At 37.1% G+C, this 23,347-nt stretch overlaps 2 protein-coding genes, 1 long non-coding RNA gene and 2 pseudogenes across 3 annotated transcripts; 4 read left to right on the top strand and 1 right to left on the bottom strand.

The window, feature by feature from the left end:
- The first annotated feature begins 530 nt into the window (after positions 1 to 530).
- Positions 531 to 3,337, top strand: LOC120116020 (GDP-L-galactose phosphorylase 2-like). Its single transcript, XM_039136600.1, has 7 exons — positions 531 to 787; positions 878 to 999; positions 1,111 to 1,170; positions 1,331 to 1,573; positions 2,016 to 2,201; positions 2,288 to 2,536; positions 2,615 to 3,337. The coding sequence occupies exons 1-7, from the start codon at positions 664 to 666 to the stop codon at positions 2,966 to 2,968; spliced, it is 1,338 nt and encodes a 445-aa protein (XP_038992531.1). The 5' UTR covers positions 531 to 663; the 3' UTR covers positions 2,969 to 3,337.
- Positions 3,338 to 7,478: 4,141 nt separating this feature from the next.
- LOC120116048 lies at positions 7,479 to 8,357 on the top strand. The gene is made up of 2 exons (XR_005515524.1): positions 7,479 to 7,627; positions 7,909 to 8,357. It is a non-coding gene; the product is annotated as an uncharacterized LOC120116048 (long non-coding RNA).
- A 1,195-nt stretch (positions 8,358 to 9,552) lies between these two features.
- LOC120116029 lies at positions 9,553 to 12,062 on the top strand (annotated as a pseudogene).
- A 1,866-nt stretch (positions 12,063 to 13,928) lies between these two features.
- On the top strand, positions 13,929 to 14,803 carry LOC120116039 (aspartate carbamoyltransferase, chloroplastic-like). Its single transcript, XM_039136615.1, has 2 exons — positions 13,929 to 14,342; positions 14,458 to 14,803. The coding sequence occupies exons 1-2, from the start codon at positions 14,193 to 14,195 to the stop codon at positions 14,800 to 14,802; spliced, it is 495 nt and encodes a 164-aa protein (XP_038992546.1). The 5' UTR covers positions 13,929 to 14,192; the 3' UTR covers position 14,803.
- A 702-nt stretch (positions 14,804 to 15,505) lies between these two features.
- LOC120115896 lies at positions 15,506 to 21,121 on the bottom strand (annotated as a pseudogene).
- Positions 21,122 to 23,347: the final 2,226 nt, after the last annotated feature.

The raw sequence follows: 23,347 nt of genomic DNA, 5'->3' as shown, positions 1-23,347 counted from the left end.
ATTGTCCTTGTCTCGTTGAACGATTCACCAGGGCCACTAGCTTTGTTTTCTCGCCTTGTCACAGCTATAATAGCCACAATCCCCTCCCAAATACAAACCCACACCTTTTCCCTTTGCCTTCACTCCTCTCTCGTCTATATATCCCTTCTTCTTCAATTTTCCAATCACCCCACCCTACCAGAAAAAGTTGAATTCGAAATTGCTTAATTTCCTTACTTTTTTTAATGCACTCCAGGTGTTCGATAAAAGTCCCATATTGGAATTTTTTTAAGCTGAGGGGATTGGGTGTTTGGTTAATTTGGTTTTGAAGGGGTAATACCCAGGGTTAGACAAATTGTGTGCATCACGGCTATACACGGAGTTTCTTGGCCTGTTAGTCATGTCCTTACTGTTCGACGTAAGGGTTGTGTGATCGAGAGCAACCCTTCGCCGCACGGTGGGCGTGGAGCTTTACCTTCCGAAGGCGGTAGTCCTTCTGATCTACTCTTCCTTGCTGGTGGTGGTATTGGTTTTAGATTTTCGGTAATATATAGATAACTTTTAGTCTATATAAAAGAAAATCCATTGAAGCTTGTTGAGATCGCTCGTAATAAGAAGAAGAGGCTGTTGTTTTCCTTTATTTGATATTTATTGGATAAAGAAAGAAGATAAGTAGTAGCAAAGATGATGCTCAGGATTAAGAGGGTTCCCACTGTTGTTTCGAATTACCAAAAGGATGAGGCGGAGAATGCTGGTCGTCGTAGCGGCGGATGTGGAAAGAATTGCCTTAGAAGCTGTTGCATTCCAGGTATTTGTTAATTTTCCTTTGAAAACCTTGCTTGGTTTGGTACGTTTTAATTGAAATGAGGTTTAACTGTATCTGGGTTTTGGAATATAGGAGCAAAGCTTCCTTTATATGCTTTCAAGAAGGTGAACAATATGGAGCTTGAAGAAGACGTTCTTAAAATTGAGAACAAAGAGCCCCCAGTTGCTTTTCTTGACTCACTCGTTCTTGGAGAGGTAAATTTTTATATTAAGCTCTTGGTGAATGGAATCAAAGATGGTTGTTATGGTTAGTAATTTTTATATTACAAATTGTGAGGTTAAAATATAATTTTGGTTTTATGTTAGTGGGAGGATCGGATGCAAAGAGGACTCTTTCGCTATGATGTCACTGCCTGTGAAACCAAGGTCTCATTTTGGACTCCATTTTTTATTTCTTTGCTTCATTTGTTTACCTGCCAATGTTTAAACTAGAAATTTCTGGTTAATTGAGTTGTTGGTTGTGGTACCATGAAAATTTTCCATTGTTATCATTTTTTTGATCGATTTCCATTGTATCATTGTTTAGGTGATTACTGGTGAATATGGCTTTATTGCCCAGCTGAATGAGGGCCGTCATCTTAAGAAGAGGCCAACTGAGTTCCGTGTTGATACAGTACTTCAGCCATTTGATGGCAACAAATTCAACTTCACCAAAGTTGGACAAGAAGAGGTACTCTTCCAGTTTGGAGCAAGTGAAGATGGTGAAGTTCAGTTCTTTTCAAATGCTCCCATTGACGTCGAAAATTCTCCAAGTGTGGTTGCCATTAATGTAAGTTAGTTTTACTTGTTCAGTGTAGAGAACAATTCACTCCCGTTCACCATTGCTTATTAGAAGTACTTTTGGGGCCAAAAACACTTTTGGAAACATAAGCAATGTTAAACAGATCATTTTGGAGAAAAATGCATTTGAAAAGTGGTTTTCTATCCAAATGTAAAAGCTGAAAATTTTAGCTTTTATACTTGGAAAAGTACTTACGGAGTCAAATTACAGTTTTAAATTTCCTTTGCTATCCTTTAGCATATTTATTTCACAATTTATAATTTTATATTTTTTTATCAATACATGATTATATGATTAATAAATTATTTATTGATTTAAAATTTTTAAATCTAATCATACCAATTTTTTAGATAAAAAATATTTTAAATTTTATATATTTTCATGGAACAGTATAAGTATTACAGATTATTTTTTGTATACGTTTCAACAGGTTAGTCCCATTGAATATGGACATGTGCTGTTGATCCCTCGGATTTTTGAATGCTTTCCTCAGAGGATTGATCGGGAGAGCTTCTTGCTTGCACTTTATATGGCAGCGGAAGCCGGGAATCCATACTTCAGATTGGGTTACAACAGCTTGGGCGCATTTGCTACAATCAATCATCTTCATTTCCAGGTATATGATTTCCTTATCTGGTACTTTAAGATATAGTTTTATACCAGTTAGAAAGGAAAAGGTTTTAACTATGTGAATCGGTCCAGGCTTACTATTTGGCTATGACCTTTCCCATCGAGAAAGCTCCAACCAAGAAGTTAACAACTTTGACCGGTGGAGTGGTTGTCTCAGAGCTCTTAAAGTATCCAGTGAGAGGTCTTGTGTTCGAGGGTGGTAATACTCTACGGGACTTGTCTAAGACTGCATCTGATGCTTGCATTTGCCTCCAAGAAAACAACATACCGTACAATGTCCTCATCTCTGATTGTGGAAAGCGGATCTTTCTCCTCCCACAGGTAACAAACTAGAACTGTATCAATGCAATTTTACCATCCACGAGAAATTGCTGGTTCTTACAATCAACTTTGCAACAGTGTTATGCTGAGAAACAAGCCCTCGGGGAAGTGAGTCCGGAGATTTTGGACACCCAGGTGAACCCAGCCGTGTGGGAAATTAGTGGTCATATGGTGTTAAAAAGGAGGAAGGACTATGATGAAGCATCTGAAGAAAATGCTTGGAGGCTACTTGCCGAGGTTTCTCTCTCTCAAGAGAGGTTTTGCGAAGTCAATGCACTTATTTTTGAAGCCATTGCGGGCAGTGAAGATGTTATTGGAAATGGCACTGAGACTTCAATTGAGGCTCCTTCACTCAAAGAAGACGATGCCATTGCTGAAAGCTCCCACCGGGGTATGGTGTCTGGCACTCGAGAGTGCCTTGTTTTGGAGTAACAAGCAGAACTTGTAATATAGCACTGGCCCTTTCTGGGGTTCAGAATTTTGGTGTCTTCTGTCCAGGACTACGATTGTGTTTAGAACCTTTGTTACTTGGATTCAAATGGGGGTGTTCGATTCCGAGTTGTATCTGACACAGGTATGGTTTAGAATTTTTTCGTGTTTGGAGGATTCTTGGAGTTCAAATCCTTGTCTTCAACTCCGTGTGTCAAAGACGAGTATTGGCTTGGACAAGTTTTTCAAGAAAAATAGAGTCCGAGTAACATAATTTAAAACTTGGCAGCCTAAGCAAAATTGAATTTTGCAGTGCTGTGCTGTAAGGGTATTCCTCTTTTGTAAACTTTATGCTTATTTGCTCCATTACCATGATAAAGTCTATTAGATCATGTAAAATGGAATGGCTTGTTATGAGCTCTAAATACATGTATGTGATTGTGTTTAAATTCTTGTTTATTTTGCTGCTGATTCTTGGGTACCCAATCAACCAGTGATGGAGCCAGGATTTCAACTCGAGGGGGACAAAGTATAAATTTTCTAAAATTAGAGGGGCAATTTCATAGTATCCCATTTGAAAGAGGAAGAGCTTACCTTAATTAAGACGTCTACTGGCTCGGCTGGCATGACATTGAAATAGGGTGCTTAGCTTAGAACTCCAATTGGGCTTGTCACTCACTCGATGCGCTTACTACTAGAGGAGTTTAGCTTTTTTCTGCAAGAGGATAAATGGGAAAAGGAATTGAACTGGCTTAAAATCTCAAAGCAAATAGCTTAGGCTTTTGACTTATCCCTCTTATCCATAGCTTGCTTGAAAGACTAGTGATTTTGCTAAAGAACTAGCTTACCTGGGAAATTCTTTAGCTATTTAGACTAAGGGGAGAGCAGGTCTTTCCGTTAGAAAGGGTATATTTAAATTTTATATAAATTAAAGGGAAAAAACAAATTTTTGGTTGGATTGTTTTGGAGGTTGTTTGGGGGAGGGGAGGATAGCCCCTCTCAAGCCCTCAGTGGCTCCGTTCTTGCAATCAACCTTTCAGATAAAATAATGAGTTTATTTATTACGGTGTTGTCATAGCTGATTTGATAGAGGAATTTAATTATTTTTTAAGAATATTTAAATATTTAATTGATATTTTATAAAATTTGTGATTTATTTTTATTTAAGAACAAAAGAAATTATTTAAGTATTAAAAATTAAAATTTATTAAAACAAAATGCTATTAAAAATTTTAGAAAATGAATAAAAAATTAAAATATCACAAACTATAAAATAATAAATTATTAATTATTAAAATGGTAAAGTATAGTAATAGTCACTAAACTTTTTAAAAGATTTCATTTAAGTCCCCCAACTTTTAAAACTTATAATACAGTCTCCCAAAATTTAGTTTGTTTGCAATATGGTCCCCCAACAGTTACGTCAGGGACCATATTGCAAACGAACTAAATGTTGAGGGACCATATTTTTGGGAAATAAATTGAAAACGAGTAATTTCCCTATAACCATATTAGTGAGAATGAGAAATAAAAGCAGAAAAATAATACCTAAAATTGATAACGGAGTTCAGCCAATTATGCTTACGTCTCGACTACTGCAGATCTTTCACTAAGAGAGAAAATTTATAGGTGTTTACAAAACATTCACTACTCACAAGAAAACTCTCTAGTATTGAGAAAAAGAAATGATTTGGGATAGTTTTGAAGCTAAATGAGCTAGGGTATTTAAAGTTGAAGCTTAAGGACTTAATCTTGTAAATACCTTAAAGCCTAGGGATTAATTGTGATTATCCCATTATCATTTTTTAACAAACATCTACCAAACTTTGAAAAACTATTTTTCAAAGAATCATTTACCAAACTTTGAAAACCATTTTTTCAAAGTTGGTTGCCAAACTTGAAAACCATTTTAACAATACTTTCAACAATCTCCCACTTGAAGGTTCGATCGATGCAACAACCTTTCTAGTCTTGTTATTCTAGCATGCCAACTGAAGCTGAACACAACTTCAGTTTGTCCGTGGTCACCGTCTTTGTCAACATGTCTACCGGATTTTGAGCTCCACTAATCTTTTCCAGTTTCAAAATCCCATATTCCAGAAGAGACCGGATAAAATGATATCGAAATTGTATGTGCTTCATCCTAGAATGAAAAGACGGGTTCTTTGCTAGATGGATAGCACTTTGACTGTCGCAATACAAGACATTGTTTTCTTGTTTCTTGCCTAACTATTCTAAGAAACTTTAAAGCCAAACCATCTCCTTGCTGGCTTCCGTAACATCGACATATTCTGCTTCAGTTGTGGAGAGAGAAACTATATTCTGTAGTTGAGAAACCCAACTCACTGCAGTTCCTCCTAGAGTATAGACATACCATGTAGTTCTTCTTCTGATGTCGATATTTCCCGCTAAGTCAGCATCTACATAGCCTGTCAGTATCGTATCTCCACCTTTGAAACAAAGTGATTTGTTTGTAGTACCCCGTAGATATCTAGTGATCCATTTAACAGCTTCTCAGTGTACCTTGCCTGGATTATTCATGTACCTGCTAACAGCTCTCACTACATGAGCAATATCTGGTCTAGTACAAACCATGACATACATTAGACTTCCAATTGTTGAGGCATACAACACCTTCACCATGTGTGCACGTTCTTCCTCCGTCTTTGGTGACTGTTCTTTGGAGAGTCTAAAATGAACACCTAAAGGTGTACTTACTGGTTTAGCATCTTGCATGTTGAACATGGAGAGTACTTTGTTGATGTACTCAGCCTGTGATAACATCAAAGTCCCTGACTTTGTGTCTCTCTTGATCCTCCTCCCAAGAATCTGCTTTGCAGCGCCCATATCTTTCATTGCAAATTGCTTCGACAATTTTTACTTCAAGTTTATAATCTTTTGTATGTCTGAACCTGCAACGAGCATGTCATCAACGTACAACAATAAAATAATGAAGCTGTTGTCGAACTTCTTGATGTAGCAACAATGATGTTCTTGGCATCTGGTAAAACCACTGCTACTCATGAAACTATCGAACTTCTTGTACCACTGTCTAGGAGCTTGTTTTAAACCATACAAGCTCTTCTTCAACCTGTATACCAGGTTTTTCTTACATGCCTCTATAAAGTCTTCTGGCTACCTCATATAGATTTCTTCCTCCAAATCACCATGAAGGAAAGCTGTTTTCACATCTAACTGCTCAAGATGTAGATTCTCTGCAGCTACAATTTTCAACACCAGTCTAATTGTAGATAGCTTCACGACTGGAGAGAAAATTTCATTTTAGTCAATACCTTCTTTTTGCTGAAAACCTTTGACAACCAATCTTGCTTTGTAGTGTTTGCTCCCATCGTACTCTTCTTTGATCCTGTAAATCCACTTGTTATGGAGCGCTTTCTTGCCTGGTGTTAATTCAGCTAATTCTCACGTCTGATTTGACATAAGCGAGTCCATCTTATCTTTCATGGAAGACTCTCACTTGACTGAATCCTCCACATGCATTGCTTCATCATAGCACTCCGGTTCACCATTGTCAGTCAGCAACAAGTAGTGCAAAGAAGGCGAATAACGTTGGGCTGGTTTAGGAATTCTGGAGGAGCGTCTTAGTTCTAGTGTGCATGGTTCTTCTTTAGTGCTCGACAATCTCTTTTAAAGTGACCCTTCTTGCCACAATTATAACAGGTAAAATCTTTATTTCCCGTTCTTGATTTTCCCGTTCTGGATTTCGATCTGCCACGATTTGAATTTCTTTTTGAAGTTCTCCCTCTAGACTCCGTGTGCAAGGCTAATGAGGTTGATGCTTCACCCGATTCTCTCCGTCGAATTTCTTCGCTCAATACCAGATCCCGAACATCGTCGAATTTTAATTTGTTGTTTCCCGACGAGCTGCTAACTGCTGTAACAGTAGCATTCCAACTGTCTGGTAGAGATGATAAGAGAATTAAAGCTCGAACTTCATCATCAAATTCAATTTCCACGGAACTCAACTGGGTTGTGATTGTGTTGAGTTCATTCAGGTGTTGAGCTACTGATACCCCTTCCGCCATCCGCAAATTGAATAATCGCCTCATCAAGTGAACTTTGTTTGAGGCTGATGGCTTCTCATACATATTGGAGAAATCCGCCATAAGACCCGCCGTGGTCTTTTCCTTGTGTTGGAAGCTATTGAACTACAAGTTGGAGTGGCCTTATTTTCAAAGTGGCAAAGAAGTATGTGGCCATATGAAGAGCTTCGGCCCTCAGTTGTCTGGTTGAAGACAGTTGAATTTCTTTGGAGACAAATGTTCTATAAAAAGATACATAAAGTAGCAATCTTTGATAATCAGAAGTATCAGAGGCCATAGCATTGGTATGAATCCACTCGATAAAAGAGAGATGATTTCACAGTGCACTCAAATGGTTTAGCCATGAACTTTTAATACAAACATGATTTTTAAAATGAATTCTCCATGGGCTTATATGATAAAATAAAATCGAAATTTATTTGAGCCAGCCCAAAAAATATTTTCTTCTTTGGGCAAATTCTCATTTCACCACCAAAAACTCCCTTTGCTCTCTCCTTTGTCGATCGCCGTCACTCCCTCTTTGCTCTGCCGCAGTCTTTCTGCTTTTCAGTCCCTGCCACTGCAGATTTCACTCTTTCGCAGGTGATTCCACCGCCAGGTACGGTTCTTTCTCTTTTTTATGTTAAATTTCTTTTAATTCTAATATGTATTCTTTTGCTTCTGTTCTTCTTGAAACTCGTTTAAAATTCTCGTCTATTCCATTTATTTTTATTTACCCAGATCCCCCAATTTGGGTTAAAAAAATGAGTTTTGTTTTGATTTTGAGTTCTTGAGTCTATTTTTTTTATTTGGACATTTATATTATGTGTTTGCATTACTTTGTTGGATTTCATAGTTACCCTGTAATAACCTTGTTTATGGCTTGTTGTTTTATTAAAGATGAAGAAGGGATTGCACCCTCAGATGCAGTGGATATCTTATGTGACCCCAAGTGGTCGATTTATTAACTTCATGATGACAAAAATACATAGTGTCGGTAAAGTTTATCATCTGAGGGCGAAACGTCAATTAGCTGCAACTGAAGGACAGATTGCTAAGTTCAACCGCCGCTATGGGCTGGAGAAGCAGGATGACACGGAGCACTCGGAGAAAAATGATAAATGAATTATGCTTGTTGGTAACGCAATGTTGGGTATTTGTCATCGAATTAGGCACCTTTGCTATCGAATAACTTGAGCTTTGTTCGATAATTGAAGCTCGTTTAATCTTTAGAACTTCCCCTTTTTGATACAATAGTGTTTCGATTGTGGTTTGACCATCATTTGTTTGATGCGTTGCTGCTTTAATATAGCTTCATTTCTCGGGTTTTCGTTCCTTCTTTCCTATGATACATACTTAGCATTTGATACATTGATTGGAAATTGAAGGTTGAATATTATCCACTTGTATGTTCATGGGAATTGGTTTTTCGACGATCATGTCTGGTTGAGGATAACTACTAATATGGTGCAATCGAGACCCATGATTGATTAGCTTATTCTTCACCTTATTACATGCTTTTGATGAGACAGTACTTAAATTTGGACGTCGTGTTGTTGGATCTTTTGTATTGTGTAGTGTACTTTGAACTTTGAATGATTAACTTGAAGCTGGTAGTTGTTCCTTTGATCTTGATTTTGTGGTTATCTGTTGATGTGTACTTTCTTATGTGTGCCGAATTATATTTTTGGATGGCTTATAAATTCGTTAATGTCTTGAGTTGAACTTTGTCGAAGAATGTGATCTGGTTTTTTGTTGTAAGTTGAAACTAGCCAACTTTTCTAGTTTGTATATCTTGTAGGTTTTTTCAGGTTCATTGAAGCAGCGGAGTTACTGCATCCTTTCCGTTTCGGTAAAACCATTATCTAAAACCAAATAAAGGTAAGACCTTCCTTTCAATGAGTTTTTGATAGTTACTGTAAGACCCCCAACTGAAAGTGACAGTGAATTGCCTTTTTTTCTCATATATGTCTATGTTCTTATCGATTTTGTGCATCTTGAAATGAGCTGTTTACCAAATGGTTTGATCTATATATGTTGAAAGCTGGTTTGGTAATATCGATGGAAAAAAGCTGATCCAAAGGTGGCAACCATAAATGGCAACCACGGGCTCATCCTCATTATTTTCCTGTCTGGCTGATGATAGTAATGAACCCTTAACAAGCCACAGATATAGTGTTTAGGCTTTGGATATGCAAAATTGAATGCAAGGCTGTAGGAGCAAGCCTACATGTTTATGTTGTCTCCGCATTAACCATCGATGTTTATGTTGCTACAACACTTCATTGGTATCTGACACACTAATATCACATTCGAATTCGAAAAACATATATTTAAGTGGGATTAGATCTTCGGATAGCCTATACTTCTATAGCACGTTTCAAAATGCCCCAACCTAACCATTTGCAACTATGACCCTTGTCCACTGCCCCATTGTCGTCGCCGTCTTGCCCCCCTAAAACGACTAGACTCCCTCAGCCACTTCTTTCAATATGACTACTATTAAAATTGTTTGATATCATGTATCATCACTTTCAAAAATATGATCAATTGCAAAAGAACTTTGGAAGAGTGAGAAAAGTCAGAAAAGCTAGTGAGGTGTATTCTCTTTTTCTACCTCGATTCCCTCTCCCTTCTCTCTGAGCTGGAAGTTTCGGTGGCCGCACCACTGTCATCAACGCCGTCAGACGTTGGCCGCCACCTCCGTTGGCCGTTGACCACCGAAACTTCAAGGTGTGCTCGCCTCGACGCTAGCAACAAGGTTTTAGGCTTCGTTTCATGAGGGATAGCCTACATCACAGTAGATCTACGTCGACACCCACCGAATCATCCGTCGTCACCGGTGGTAGTTGAGCCACAAACACACTTGGTGGACTCGCACTGACATTGGTGATACAAATCTGAACTTGGATTCGTGAAAAAAGGCATCCAGCTGCACAAAAACCACTGAGATCATTTCGGCTTAGAATGTTCCGATCTCCTTCGGTAGCTGTTGGATCGTCTCGGATCCGAGGTAGGTTCCCGGGGATATACTATGCATATTCACCTTTGGGATTAGCAAAAGAAGAGGCAAGACTTCGGTTAATGACTTCGTCTGAGAACTCTGATTCAAGGATGGCAGCTAAGAGTCGAATACGGTTTCTACAATCACAACCGGGTAACAAAATTTGTGTAGATTGTAAAAAAAATCCACAGTGGGCTTCAGTAACCTACGGTGTTTTCATGTGCTCAGAGTGTTACTGCAAACACCAAGGCTTAGGTGTACATATCTCGTTCGTTCAATCTGTTACCATGGATTCGTGGTTAGACATTCAAGTCAAGAAAATGGAATCAGGTAGCAACGAGAAGCTCAACGCTTTTTTGGCACAATATGGTGTTCCTAAAGAAACCGATATCGTTACTAAGAATAACACTATTGCTGTGAGTATTTTTCGTGATCGTATGCAAGCTCTCGTCGAGGGTCGTGTATGGAAGGATCCACCTGTTGTGAAGGGAACTGTTAATGGTGGTTCTAGCGGTAATCAGAAGCAATTGACAAGTGCTTTTAGATCGGGAAAATATCACGGTGGTAGAATGGGAGGTCGAGTGAGGACAAGTATATGAGATCTCGATTGGAGGTTTTTTCGGTGAATAAGGAGACTTTTTTTGCGAGCAAAATGGCGGATAATGAATCTAGGCATGATGGTTTGCCTCCTTCACAAGGAGGGAATTATGGGATTGGGAAGTTATCTTTAGTAGAGGCATCAGCAGCTCAACCTGCCTCAGATGTTGTCCACGCTGGAACCAAGGAGTTCACCGCAAAGGGGTGTTGTGATAACAAGTCTGGTGAAGTAGCAAGAATTGGGAGAATCGATTTTAATAATTGTTGGAAGGAAGGCCATACAAAAGCAGTAATGGGTACAGAAGTGGATGCTACACGTTATTCATTGAAAACTTACTAGAGAAGATCCATTGGAAGAGGTTTGGATCTTTATTTTGCACTCACGGTCATGTAATTGATGTCTTCATTCCTAACAAAAGAAATTCGAAAGGGGTTCGTTTTGGGTTCATTAACTTTGCAACAATTGAAGAAGCAAGGAAAGCGATATCAAAGATGAATGGTTCTCTTATTAACGACAGCAAAATTAGTCTCTCTTTGGCTAAATATAACCCTCGACAGTCTTATTGGAGAAAGTCCTCGACAGTTGTTCACCATAAGTCTGGGATGGAAGTTGTTTCGATGAATAATCACTGTGAAGTTGAAGGTGTTGTGGACGAAGATAAAGTTCAAGCGTTGAGTAACTGTCTAGTGGGGTGGTGCAAGAACTTTATCAAAATCAGTAATCTTGCTAGCCAAAGGACTCGCTGGTTTCACATTAATGAGAGCTGCTGGAAATGTAGTTCTAATGATTTTTGAAGATTCTGCTTCGTTGAGAAGTGCGAAGAATGATAAATCAGAGACTCTTGCAAAGTGGTTTTCCAGAGTTGAAGCTTGGCGAGGGGGTCCTTTTTCACGCTTAGAATTGGGATACTTTCAAAAACATTGCAGCTAAGTGGGGCAAATTATTAGCAATCGACGACAGTTGTCAATTTCCATCGTCTTTTGATCGGGCAAAAATTCAAATCGTCACAAAGGCTCTAGTGAGAATTGATGAGTCGTTGGAGTTGAAGGTCGGTGCTAATTTCTTCAAAATCATGGTGCATGAAATCGAGCCTTCCTTCAAGCCAAATTTTTGGGTCCCTGAAGATGTCGATAATTCATTAGAACTTGTTTCTTCATTTGGATCGTAACTGTTCTTTTAGTGGAGTTTTATCCAGAGGCAGTTCATTTAGTTTTAATGGTTGTAAGTGTTGGTTTTATGTTTTGTTATGTTCTTTTGCGTTTTTTTTTCCTTTTGCTGGAGGTGTATTATAGAAATAGGGTTATTGTTTTTGGGGCTTTGTGGTTGAGGATGAGAGATTTTTAGGTGATTTGGTTTTTTTATAATGGTGTATATCCCCGTATGAGGGTATTCGGTGTTTTCACATGTACTGGGTGTCCTATTTAATATATTATGAGGAACTCTTTTCTTCCTTCCAATGTTCGTCAACATACTTCTTAGTATGTGGAAGAATACGAAGGGAGTTTTTAATGAGACCTCCAACTTTTATAAAAAAAAAACAATATGATCAATCAATTATGTATAAATTTCACTATCAAAATAGACCTACAAGGATTTTGATATTTTCTCTCTCAAACTTGCTGATAATTTCTTTTTCTTAAAAAACAATTAGGATATTGTGATGAACAAAAAAATAATGTGATGATGGATTTAAATCCAACCGCTGGATCGTCTGACCTTATGTTTTGCAAAGAATACATATTTTCCGCCAAAATTCCCTTGATTTTCACGCTTTCCAAAAGAATCCATACTTTTCCTTCTGCTACTACATTCCCTACTTATGATATCTTCAAAATGCAAAGAATAAGTGAACCCCTATCTTTATCTTCCCTTCACTAATTATATTTACTTTTTTCCCCAGCATCCAACATTGTTTTCTTTCTCTTCTCTGGAAAATATTCCCAGGCGTCTTTTGTTAGCCTCTTTATCAGTTTTATACTCGTTTCATGTTATTGGCCACTTTCTACTTGTTTGGTTGAAGGTATAAAAATGATGGAAGTATTGAATTGAACATTATACTGACAGTCAGTAGTACATTATTTTAGTTCTTTTGTTATGTTTTGTTGGGTTGTTTGTTTGTTTTTTTTTTTTATATAAATCACGAGTGAATACAAGGAGGTATATGTTCAAATAGTAACAACCATTTGACAATGAATGCCCATACCCCTGACATACCTTCGAACCTGAAACCTCAAGGAATGATAACAAGTCACTTAACCATGGAGGTCACTTGGTTCGTGCTTGTTGGGTTGTTTGTTGAATTTGAAAGACTGGGATATTTGTTTTGATGCGGTGATAGATGATTGCTTGAGAAAAAGTTGTGATTCTAATAAGCTTACAATTTGAAATTCATGGTTTATGTTACTAGGCTTAAAAAGTAGTGGAGTTTAATGGTAATATTTATATATAGGTATTTGGCTTGATTCAGCATAATGAAAATTGTGGGTTCTTTTAGTGCATAACAGTGAACCTTCACTGGCATAACTCATCATTTTGAATCTTTAATTTATAAAGTCTCTCTTTTTCCCATAAGAATTCATGTGAAGCTATATGACAAGTTTAACCATTGGTTTGTATATTGTTTCAGAGACTTTGAAGTTTCTTTTTTTCTTCAATTACAATGGCCTCTTCAACATTATTTTCCATGTCCTCGTTGAAAATGGAGTCTTTTGATATAAAGGCGATAAATTTGAATAAAGAGTTCAAATATATTACTTCGAATCTCCTTAATAGACTACCTGTTAAAGCCATGTCATCGTCTGGCTTTATTAACTGATGAGAACTCGTTGAAATGGGGACGAAGTGAAAGGCTTTCAAAGAATCGGATGCGATGTTGTGTTGTGGAATTCGAGAAGGTGCCTGCATAAACGACCGGAAAGAAGTTTCAACTCGATGATGCAATTGAAGCTCAACAATTTGATAGAGAAACTCTAAATGCTATATTTTAAGTTGCATAAGAGATGGAGAATATTGAAAAGAACTCACCTGGAGTCAAATTCTCAAGGGCTACCTAATGGCCACCCATTTTTATGAGCCCTCAACTAGAACAGGCTTTCATTCGAGTCTCCTAGAGTCTCGACTCTGAAGGTTTGGTTGATGTTCTTTGAAGTTGTTTGATTATGGTGCTTCTTGTAACCAATGTAGCTTGTTTTGCAGATACTATAAGGACTGTTGAAGGGTACTCCAGTCACAAACTCAATTGATAATATCTTTCTCGAAAGGATCGTAAAATGGAAACATCTTTGATGAAGAATAACCAACAATTCTTATTCTGTAATTGTGATCTAAGATATGGTTTGTCTTCACTCTTTTCTTCTTTTTTGGCTTCTAAGTTCATTATCTATACGGTATATCAGAGTTTGGTTTCTTAGCATAAACAATTGGAATTCTATGTTACATGAATTCGAGGATGAGGGTCGGGTACAGATATGTATCTAGTATGAGTGTGTTTAATATTTTTCAAGATTTTCTTCCTCTTTTCATATGTATATTAGAGCTGTTGAGTAAAAAAGTTTGTTTCTCTTTTGATGTTGTTTAGGTTAGATGTCTAGAGATAGGAAAACTGGATGGTATCAGAGTCGGGCTTGTCGGATATCTCGCCAACGGGAGAACAGTTCGTTCTCTTGCTACGTGCTCTCAAAGTACCAAGATGTTATAATTTACTTCTTCTCCCCCGACATTGTTAAAACAAAGGTTCGTATATAACAAATTGCACTTGCAAGATCTTCATGGCGTGTTTACACTAAACATATATACAGATTTTTAACCCATATTAGTTTGTTCCTGCATCTTGTTTCGACTTTTGCAGGATGACATTAAAGATTATTTGACATCAAGGGGTGTCGAGTGGGAAGAAAGTACTGATTTAATGGAAGTGGCCTCTAAGTGCGACATGGTGTATCAAACACGTATCCAGCGAGAACGGTTTGGAGAAAGAATCGATCTTTATGAAGAAGCTCGTGGCAAGTATATAGTTGACAAGGATGTGTTGAAGGTGATGCAGAAGCAAGGTGTGGTTATGCATTCTCTTCCAAGGCTTGATGAGATCACCGTTGAGGTTGATGCCGATCCGAGGGCTGCCTATTTTAGACAAGCAAATAATGGTCTTTATATTAGGATGGCTCTTTTAAAATTGTTGCTTGTTGGATGGTAGGGGTAGAGCTTTTATCTTGACAACATTTGAGAAATGAAACAGAAAAGCACAAAAACCATTGTTTATTTCCATGTGTTCTCCCGTTTGTTTGGATTCACCTACTTGGCTTGTAAGTCCAGTCTATATAATCTTTTCATAATATGATATTTAATAAGGACTTGTTAGTAAAGCCCACAGTAGTAGTATTGTGTTTATATTATTTTTTTTGTATCATGTTTGTATTATTTTTTCTTATTACAATATTAATATGCAATTCTTTTTGCACATGTTAAAATTTCTTTTTATATATGTATTTTACATGCTATAAATATGTAGCTGTTACTAGTTTGCTCTATGTAGCTTTTGATATTTTATGTTATTTTTAGTGGGATATTTGAAATTTATTATATATTATATATTACTCCATATTTACTAATATAAACAGTAAGTTCATTTAAAAATTTTGCTATGAGAATAAAGTGAAACAATTCTATTTTTTATTAGTCTGAGATGAATAGAAGATAATATTTATTTAAAAAATTCAATTATTTGACAATGAACGTTCAAACACTCAGGCATACGTCGTGCTCGTACCCGAAACAATATTTATTTGCAGGTAAAAAGGTTCAGTCAAGATATAATAAATATGATATTATGACATTGCAGCCGAGCTTCCAAAACCAGTAAAGGATTGAAATTATTAAAACAGTAACAAAGAAGCAATCGTGTTAACACAAACACCTTTCCCACTTAATACATAGGAAAATTGGGATCAACATCAGTGGCCCATGACTCGAGTCCCCCGACAATATCCTTTGCTAAATCGAATCCCATGTTTCGGAGGCATTCGACAGCCCTTTGAGAATCATTACCTCTTCTGCATATTACATACAGGTTGGCTCCCGATCCACTGCCCTCCTCTTGCTCTTTAAGTGCAGAAGAAATCTCAGGTAACCGAGCCTCTAAGCTCGTCAATGGAATGTTCAATGAATTGGGAAGAGAAACTATCTTATAGTGGTGTTCCGGTCGCACGTCCACTAAAACGTGCAGTTCCCCACTTACGACCCTCTCTTTGTACTCCTTACTGGTTATTCTAGAATCCGGGGCGAGTAGTTTCAGCTTTTGTGGAGACTGCATGCAGCAAGTGGCAAACATATTCAAGTCCATGGTTAATTTGGATAACATTAATTTGTTGGGGCATGGTGTATTCATCTCACTCAAAAGTTCATTTTCCAATTGAATCGATTATGATCAAGCTACATCCGAAAATAAATTACAAGTAAAATGCAACCTACATAGTGATTTACGTTTTCTGAACACCGACAAAATATGTGATTAAGAATATGGCCGGCAGATAAGGAAACTTACCGTTGACAATGGCGATTGAGTGAACTTCTCATAATCAAAATCTTTGAAACGCTGTTGGTTAAATGTCGTATTTTCTCCACAAACTTGCATTGCGACGACCTGCATCTTATTTTGACCTAAGAGATAAGAAACTTACTATTAGAAAGTAGCATATATCCGGTAATAGTATTTAATTTTATTTTTTGATAGAAGTTGGAGGTCTCATTAAAAACTCTCTTCGTATTCGTTCACATACTAAGTATGTTAACGAACATTGGAAGGAAGAAAATAATACCTCATAGTTTATTAATAATAATACCCAATACAAAAAACAACACGGAATATCCCCTATGGTGATATACACCATTACAACAAACACCTTAAACTCATATATCCTCATCCAAAGCCATAGTTGAATCACCTTGTTTCTAATTACACCTCCAGCAATAGGATTAAAAACAACGCAAAAGAACATAATACAAAAGCAAAGCAACACCTGCAACCATTTAAACTAAATCAAAGCCACAATTGGAGAGACGAGATCTAATTAGATTCGTCTTCTTCAGGAGCCCAAGAGTTTGGTTTGAATGAAGGCTCTATCTCATGCACCATGATCTTGAAGGAGTTGTCACCAACCTTCAATTTCAACGTCACATCAATTCTCGCATCAGCCTTTGTGAAGACTTGAATTTTTGCTCGATCAAAGGATGATGGTGACTGACAGTTTTCGTCGATTGCTAGTAAATGTCCCCACTTATCGGCAATGTTCTTGAAAGTATCCTAATTCCATGCGTGAAAAGGAACACCCTCGCAAACTAACCATACTCGACGACAATCCATTACCAAACTCTCTGACCAAGCTTCGACTCTGGAGAACCACTTTGCGAGTCTCTGATTTATCGTTCTTCACACTTCTCAATGAAGCAAAGTCTTCGAAAATCATTAATACCACATTTCTAGCAGCTCTCATTAAGGAAAAGCCAGTGAGGCCCTTCGCATGCATTTGTCTAGCGAGATGACCGATTTTGATAAAGTCCTTGCACCACCCCACTAGACAATTGCTCAACACGTGAAGTTTTTCTTCATCCATAACGCCTTCAACTTCACAATGATTCTTCCTCGAATCACCTTTCATCCCGAACTTGCGGTGAACAACTGTCGAGGACTTTCTCCAATAGGAATATCGAGGTTTGAATTTAGCGAAAGAAACACCAATTTTGTTGTCGTCAATATGAGTACCATTCATTTTTGAGATCGCTCTCCTTGCTTCTTCGATTGTTGCGAAGCGAATGAAACCAAAGCGAACTCCTTTTGAATTTCTTTTATTTGAAATAAAAGCATCAAGTACCCGACCTTGGGTGCAAAATAAAGATCCAAACCTCTTCCAATGGATCTTCTCTGGTAAATTTTCAATAAATAACGTGTAGCATCCATACTTGTCATTACTGCACCCCTTTGTGGTGGACTCCTTGGTTCCATCGTGGACACCATCTACTGCAGACTTTTCATCGCAACACCCAGTTTTAACATGCACATGAATACTAGGAGATGCTACAGAAGCTGGATTTGGCATTGGCAATACTGGAGGAACAGGATAACATCCATACTTGTCAAATGCATCAGAATCTGTAACTATTCCTCTTTTAACAACAAGATTCTTTCTTGCCATCTCAATGTGCAAAATGGACTTCAACTTAGCATCAAAAACCATTTCCTGAAGGGCATCCTTGGCAGCAACTGCAAATTTTGCATTTGAGAAGAGCAAAACTCTTAGGTTTTTCTCCCTTGTAGCTCACTTGCGAAGCTTCAAAACCTGGAAGCCATCTCAGTAAATTCTGGAACTCTCTCTTTGACATCTTCAGGCAGACCCGTAATGAAGATAATACGAACCTCGTCATGATGAGAAGGGTGAGATGGCGGAGAAGGCGCGGCTGCAGAGGACGGAGGAGCTTGGACCGGAGGTCTATGCTGGAGAAAATGGTGGATTCCAGCACCCGACATGTGATGAATGACTGTTGAAGTTAAAATCACAGTGACTTGACGAACTTTCCTGGACGAGCGCCCGACAGTGGTGAATGTTGTGACTGTCGGCGAAGAAGAGAAAGGTGGAGGTGATGAAAAGAGTCCAACAGGTAGATCTTGAGCCTGAGGAAAGATGAAACAACGTAGTTGTCCTTCAACCAAAACCTCAGATATGGTTTAGATCGGGAGAACAACTTGGCAGAATCATGACTTGTTCTGTTTTTGTCTAACCGGTCAAAGACTAATTCACAGAGAATTGCAACGAGTTTGGACGCTAGGAAGATGGGATTTGTTCGCGAGTGTATAGCGAGCCCAGTGGTATAGGTGTACTGGCAACGGACGGCGGCGTAAGTCGATGAAAAACGGCGTTTAAATCTGCGCCGATTGAATGACTTTCTCGTAAATCTAATCTCGAAAATGGAATCAGAGTGAGGAGACGATCTTCCTGAGGAAAAACGGCGGCGAACAGATGACGGAGTGTGGCGGCGGACGGCAGGCAACTGTCGACGAACAGCGATGATTAACGTCGGCGGACGGCGATGGTAAAGATGAAATGATGGATGAAAACAAAATCACCTTGAACCAAGAGAGAAGCAGGGGTTTCTCTCACTACGTTTGAAATTCAATAGTATTTTATTTTAAAGTGCAAATTTGCACCAAAGAGTAAATAATGGGTGGATAAGGGACCGTACAATACGAATTCGAGCTGACAATGCATCAAAAAGAAGCATCCGCCCAGAAAGTGGTTCACCAACATCACTTGCTATTTTAATGGCTTCTAGAGCTTGAAGACAGCCAATAATTCCAGGAACTGAAAAGAAATGTTCGGATGCGATGTTGTGTTGTGGAATTCGAGAAGGGCCTGCATATACGACCGGAAAGAAGTTCAACTCAATGATGCATTGAAGCTCAACAATTTGATAGAGAAACTCTAAATGCTATATTTTAAGTTGCATAGAGATGGAGAATATTGAAAGAACTCACCTGGGAGTCAAATTCAAGGGCTACCTAATGGCCACCCATTTTTATGAGCCCTCAACTAGAACAGGCTTTCATTCGAGTCTCCCTGAAGCGACTTGGTGGTGAAGTTCTAACAACTGAGAATGCTAGAGAATTTTCTTCAGCAGCCAAGGGGAGACTCTAGAAGGCAAACTCTCTTTACCTTTTGGTTGATGTTCTTTGAAGTTGTTTGATTATGGTGCTTCTTGTAACCATGTACTTGTTTTGCAGATACTATAAGGACTGTTGAAGGGTACTCCAATATAATCGTAATGTGGCACTTTAAAAGTGGTGCGCTAAACAAGCAGCAGCTACGCAAGCATTCCTGTCCATCAATGCCGGTGATGGTCCGGGTCAACATCCAACCCAGGTAACTTCATTGCTCATTTCCTTTGAATCCTCAGGTAGTCACAAACTCAATTGATAATTCTTTCTCGAAAGGATCGTAAAATGGAACATCTTTGATGAAGAATAACCAACAATTCTTATTCTGTAATTGTGATCTAAGATATGGTTTGTCTTCACTCTTTTCTTCTTTTTTGGCTTCTAAGTTCATTATCTATACGGTATATCAGAGTTTGGTTTCTTAGCATAAATTGGAATTCTATGTTACATGAATTCGAGGATGAGGGTCGGGTACAGATATGTATCTAGTATGAGTGTGTTTAATATTTTTCAAGATTTTCTTCCTCTTTTCACATGTATATTAGCTGTTGAGTAAAAAGCAAAGCAAACCACAAAAGAAATCATGACACAGATTACAATCAGCAAGTTTTATCCAATACTAAAATGTAATATTGAGGCTATTGTAACAGAGATGGATCCCATAAATGATACATACGAACGACAAGCAGCAGCAGCAGACTTCACTTTAGGCTGATTGATATATGCTTCAGTGTGAATAACCTGCAGCACAACAGCAGATCGATAATTATGTAAAAGAAAATTAGTAAAAATTCAAGATCATAGAGAGAATCTGTGAGGACTGATACGATGAAAGAAGAGAAATATAAAAGTTAAGGATATAGGAAATCAAATGACAAAAACCTGCAGCATGTATCTGATCTTGAGTAAACATGATTAGAACAAGCATATATAATTTGAATAGGAACAACATACCGTTGAACATAAACAATATCATGAATCTATAACTTATAGTTATACCTGTCTATGCATATTATTAAGCTCCACAACATCATGATCAACGATTCCCATCGACCTACAAATCGAACACAACTAAAAGATTACAAACCCTTTCAATCACGATGTCAGAAGAACTAAATGAAATTGGAATGGCTTGAAAATGCTGCATATTATGCTTACCAACACCACAAGCTGCAAGATATAAGAGCCGATGACCCAAGCCTCCAGCTCCAACAACCAATATGAAGACTTCAAGAGATTCGATTGCGCTATAAACCATACCAAGTAACTAAATTACTAAAAGATTTAAAAAAATTATTCCAATTGCACGTCACAAAAGAAGATAATTCTTTCAAATAAGCATTTCCACTAAAGCTAGCATTAAAAATTCATTTCAAGAAATTTATCATTTGAATTCTTAAATTTATTGGCATTTAAAGGGAGAATAAAAGCTTTTAATTCAATTTAATCACGTAAAATCCAAGAAACGAAAACATTTCCTTTTTTCGGTTTTACCTTGGACTCCAAAAGAAGGGAGCAAAAGATGGCGGCTGTAACGGTAAATACAATCCGCCGTCAATCCGTGAGCCAGAATGGCATCAGCGGCGGACAGTGAAGAACAACACCCATCGCAGACGCTTTCGTTTGGCTGCTGCTGAGGTGGTAATGAAGCTTCTGAAGCTGAGTTTCGAGGTTTAAAATCTTTGCTCTATCCGAGCTTTTTGGTCCTTCAGAGCTTCAATTTCGCGACGGATTCGTGACGCATCGCCGCCGTTGGACTTCATATTTTAGCACGCCGGTGACGGAGAGAGAAAAAGAAGCAACAACGAAAACCCTGCACAGAAGACTGCTGAGGGTTTTGGCAGCGTACACTCTCGGTCTTTAGGCGGGCGTTTGGATAGGTTAGGTGAGATTAGGCCTGTACGGTTCACGTTCAACGAACCGTTCATGAATTGTGCGGTGGGAAGTTCGTTTATTTATGTTTATTTATTAAATGAACGAACATGAACAAGATTTTTATGTTCGTTTAATTAAATGAACGAACATGAACATAGGTCTCGTTCGTGAACGCTCGGTTATGTTCGGTTATGTTCGTTTATGTTCGTTCGATTATGTTCGTTTATGTTCATTCATTTATGTTTAACTCAATCTTCTTAAATCAATTTTGGTGACCAATTTGTAAGTATCTTAAAAATATTAATTAATCTAATATTCTGATGATCAATTCCATAATTAATCTAATTTTTTTGGAGATTAAATTCAATATGTTAACCTGTGAGACACCTCGCACCTATATTCATTTTCCCATTTTTTCCCCAAATCATAGTGTTCACTAGAGGTGGAGACGATCGCTGAAAGCTTCAAAACAAGTTATTATAGTGCAGTCTGAAGTTTTATAGGTATGTTTTCATCTCTTTTTCTGTTTTATTTGGCTTAATAGTTGATATGTAAAGTTATTGTGTGTATCTTCACATCTAAACTCAAAAAACATCATAATTCTTTCTAAAATAGATGAGAAGATAAAGGTAACAATCGGAAGTAAATGAGCATCAGTAAAGAGAAAAATAAATAAAATTTGCCATAAATAAAAAAAAGGTTTCTATACAATTTCTGCAAAAGAGTGTAATAGTGGAAGTAATGGGTTTTCCAGGAAGAACCCATTAATAAGTAGAAAATACACTTTGACAATGAACTTTTGTTTTCATAGTTCTTGTGTGACCTTTAGTTGTGGAATAGACTTTAGATATATTAAAATTTTGAATGGTGGTTTAGCAATAATATCAGTTATGATATGTAGCATCGAAGGGATTTTGGATCTATGTTATTGCCTTGTAGTCCAATTTGTACCGTTCGAAATCTTCATGCTGTTAAATTTTCTACTCTGTCAACGGAAAGGATCATTATTAATAAACCTCACTAAAGTCTGACATTGATGTCACAAACTTTTAGCCGACGAATTTATTAGAATAACGTAGTGGAAAATGATTGTTCATATGTAATCATGAACCACTAAGATAAATGTTATATCGTTAAATTAAAGTCGTGTGAATCATTTAATATCTTTAAAAGATCGATCGAAATATTTGATATTTTCAAACATTTCATTACTGCTAATCAGCTCTTACGCTATTTATCATTGTAGATTTGGTTGATTTGCATTGTCGACTATTTTTCATGAAAGAATAATAGAATGTAGGGTCTCCAATGTTTATGTTGATTTATGTTCGTGTTCATTTATGTTCGTTCGTTTAAGTTCGTGTTCGTTTATGTTCGTTTATTTATTAAATGAACGAACATGAACAAGTTATATTCCTTAATAAACGAACATGAATAAAAAAAATTTGTTCGTTTATGTTCGTGTTCGTTTATGTTCGTTTATTTATTAATGAACGAACATGAACATACCTTCGTTCGTGTGTGTTCGGTTCGTTTACAGGCCTATGTGAGATTACAGGGAATGGAATATGATTCCTACGATTGTAAAGATCCTCAACCCGGTAATAAATTATTTTCAAGAGTGATATTTTTTAGGTTTATTATCGGGAATGTGATCTTCTTGGTATTATTAAATTTTTAGCGTTTTAGACTAAAATGTCTTTAATTTTTTTAAAATATTCTTCTTCTTTGTTAAATAAAAAAATTCTACGAAGTTAAATTGTAAATTTATCCTTAAACTATTTTAGATTTACAAAAAAATTCATAATTAGAATTTTATATGAAGTTCAGGGGTTAAAATAAAATTTTACCCTTTCATTAAACATTTTTATCTTTTCAATTTTGTAAAAAAATTATATAAATTTTATGAATTTAAAATTTATAAAGAAAATATAAATTAATTATAGTAAAATTATAGTAGAATTCAACTTGTTAAAAATAAATATATAATAAGGACAATTTGGTAAAATATACATTCCAATAATCTTTTATTCCTTTAATCAAACAATCTAATCTTACATTCCTGCTAAACGAACCAAACACAACAATGCAACATTTTCAGTAATGTGTTAGGTAATATTACATTCCGGTAACCCTTATTACCATTGACAGACCAAGG

Source organism: Hibiscus syriacus, unplaced genomic scaffold, assembly GCF_006381635.1.
Source record: "Hibiscus syriacus cultivar Baekdansim isolate YM2019G1 unplaced genomic scaffold, ASM638163v2 tig00000910_pilon, whole genome shotgun sequence".
Classification (NCBI taxonomy): domain Eukaryota; kingdom Viridiplantae; phylum Streptophyta; class Magnoliopsida; order Malvales; family Malvaceae; genus Hibiscus; species Hibiscus syriacus.
The sequence above is the reverse complement of the archived record's forward strand: the minus strand, read 5'-3'. Positions and strand labels throughout refer to the sequence as shown.

Coding starts and splice junctions, on each gene's coding strand:
- LOC120116020 (XM_039136600.1), top strand. CDS start 664: ATGATGCTCAGGATTAAGAGGGTTCCCACTGTTGTTTCGAATTACCAA. Junction 1,000..1,110: donor ACTCACTCGTTCTTGGAGAG/GTAAATTTTTAT, acceptor GTTTTATGTTAG/TGGGAGGATCGGATGCAAAG. Junction 1,574..2,015: donor CAAGTGTGGTTGCCATTAAT/GTAAGTTAGTTT, acceptor ACGTTTCAACAG/GTTAGTCCCATTGAATATGG.
- LOC120116039 (XM_039136615.1), top strand. CDS start 14,193: ATGTCTAGAGATAGGAAAACTGGATGGTATCAGAGTCGGGCTTGTCGG. Junction 14,343..14,457: donor CCGACATTGTTAAAACAAAG/GTTCGTATATAA, acceptor CGACTTTTGCAG/GATGACATTAAAGATTATTT.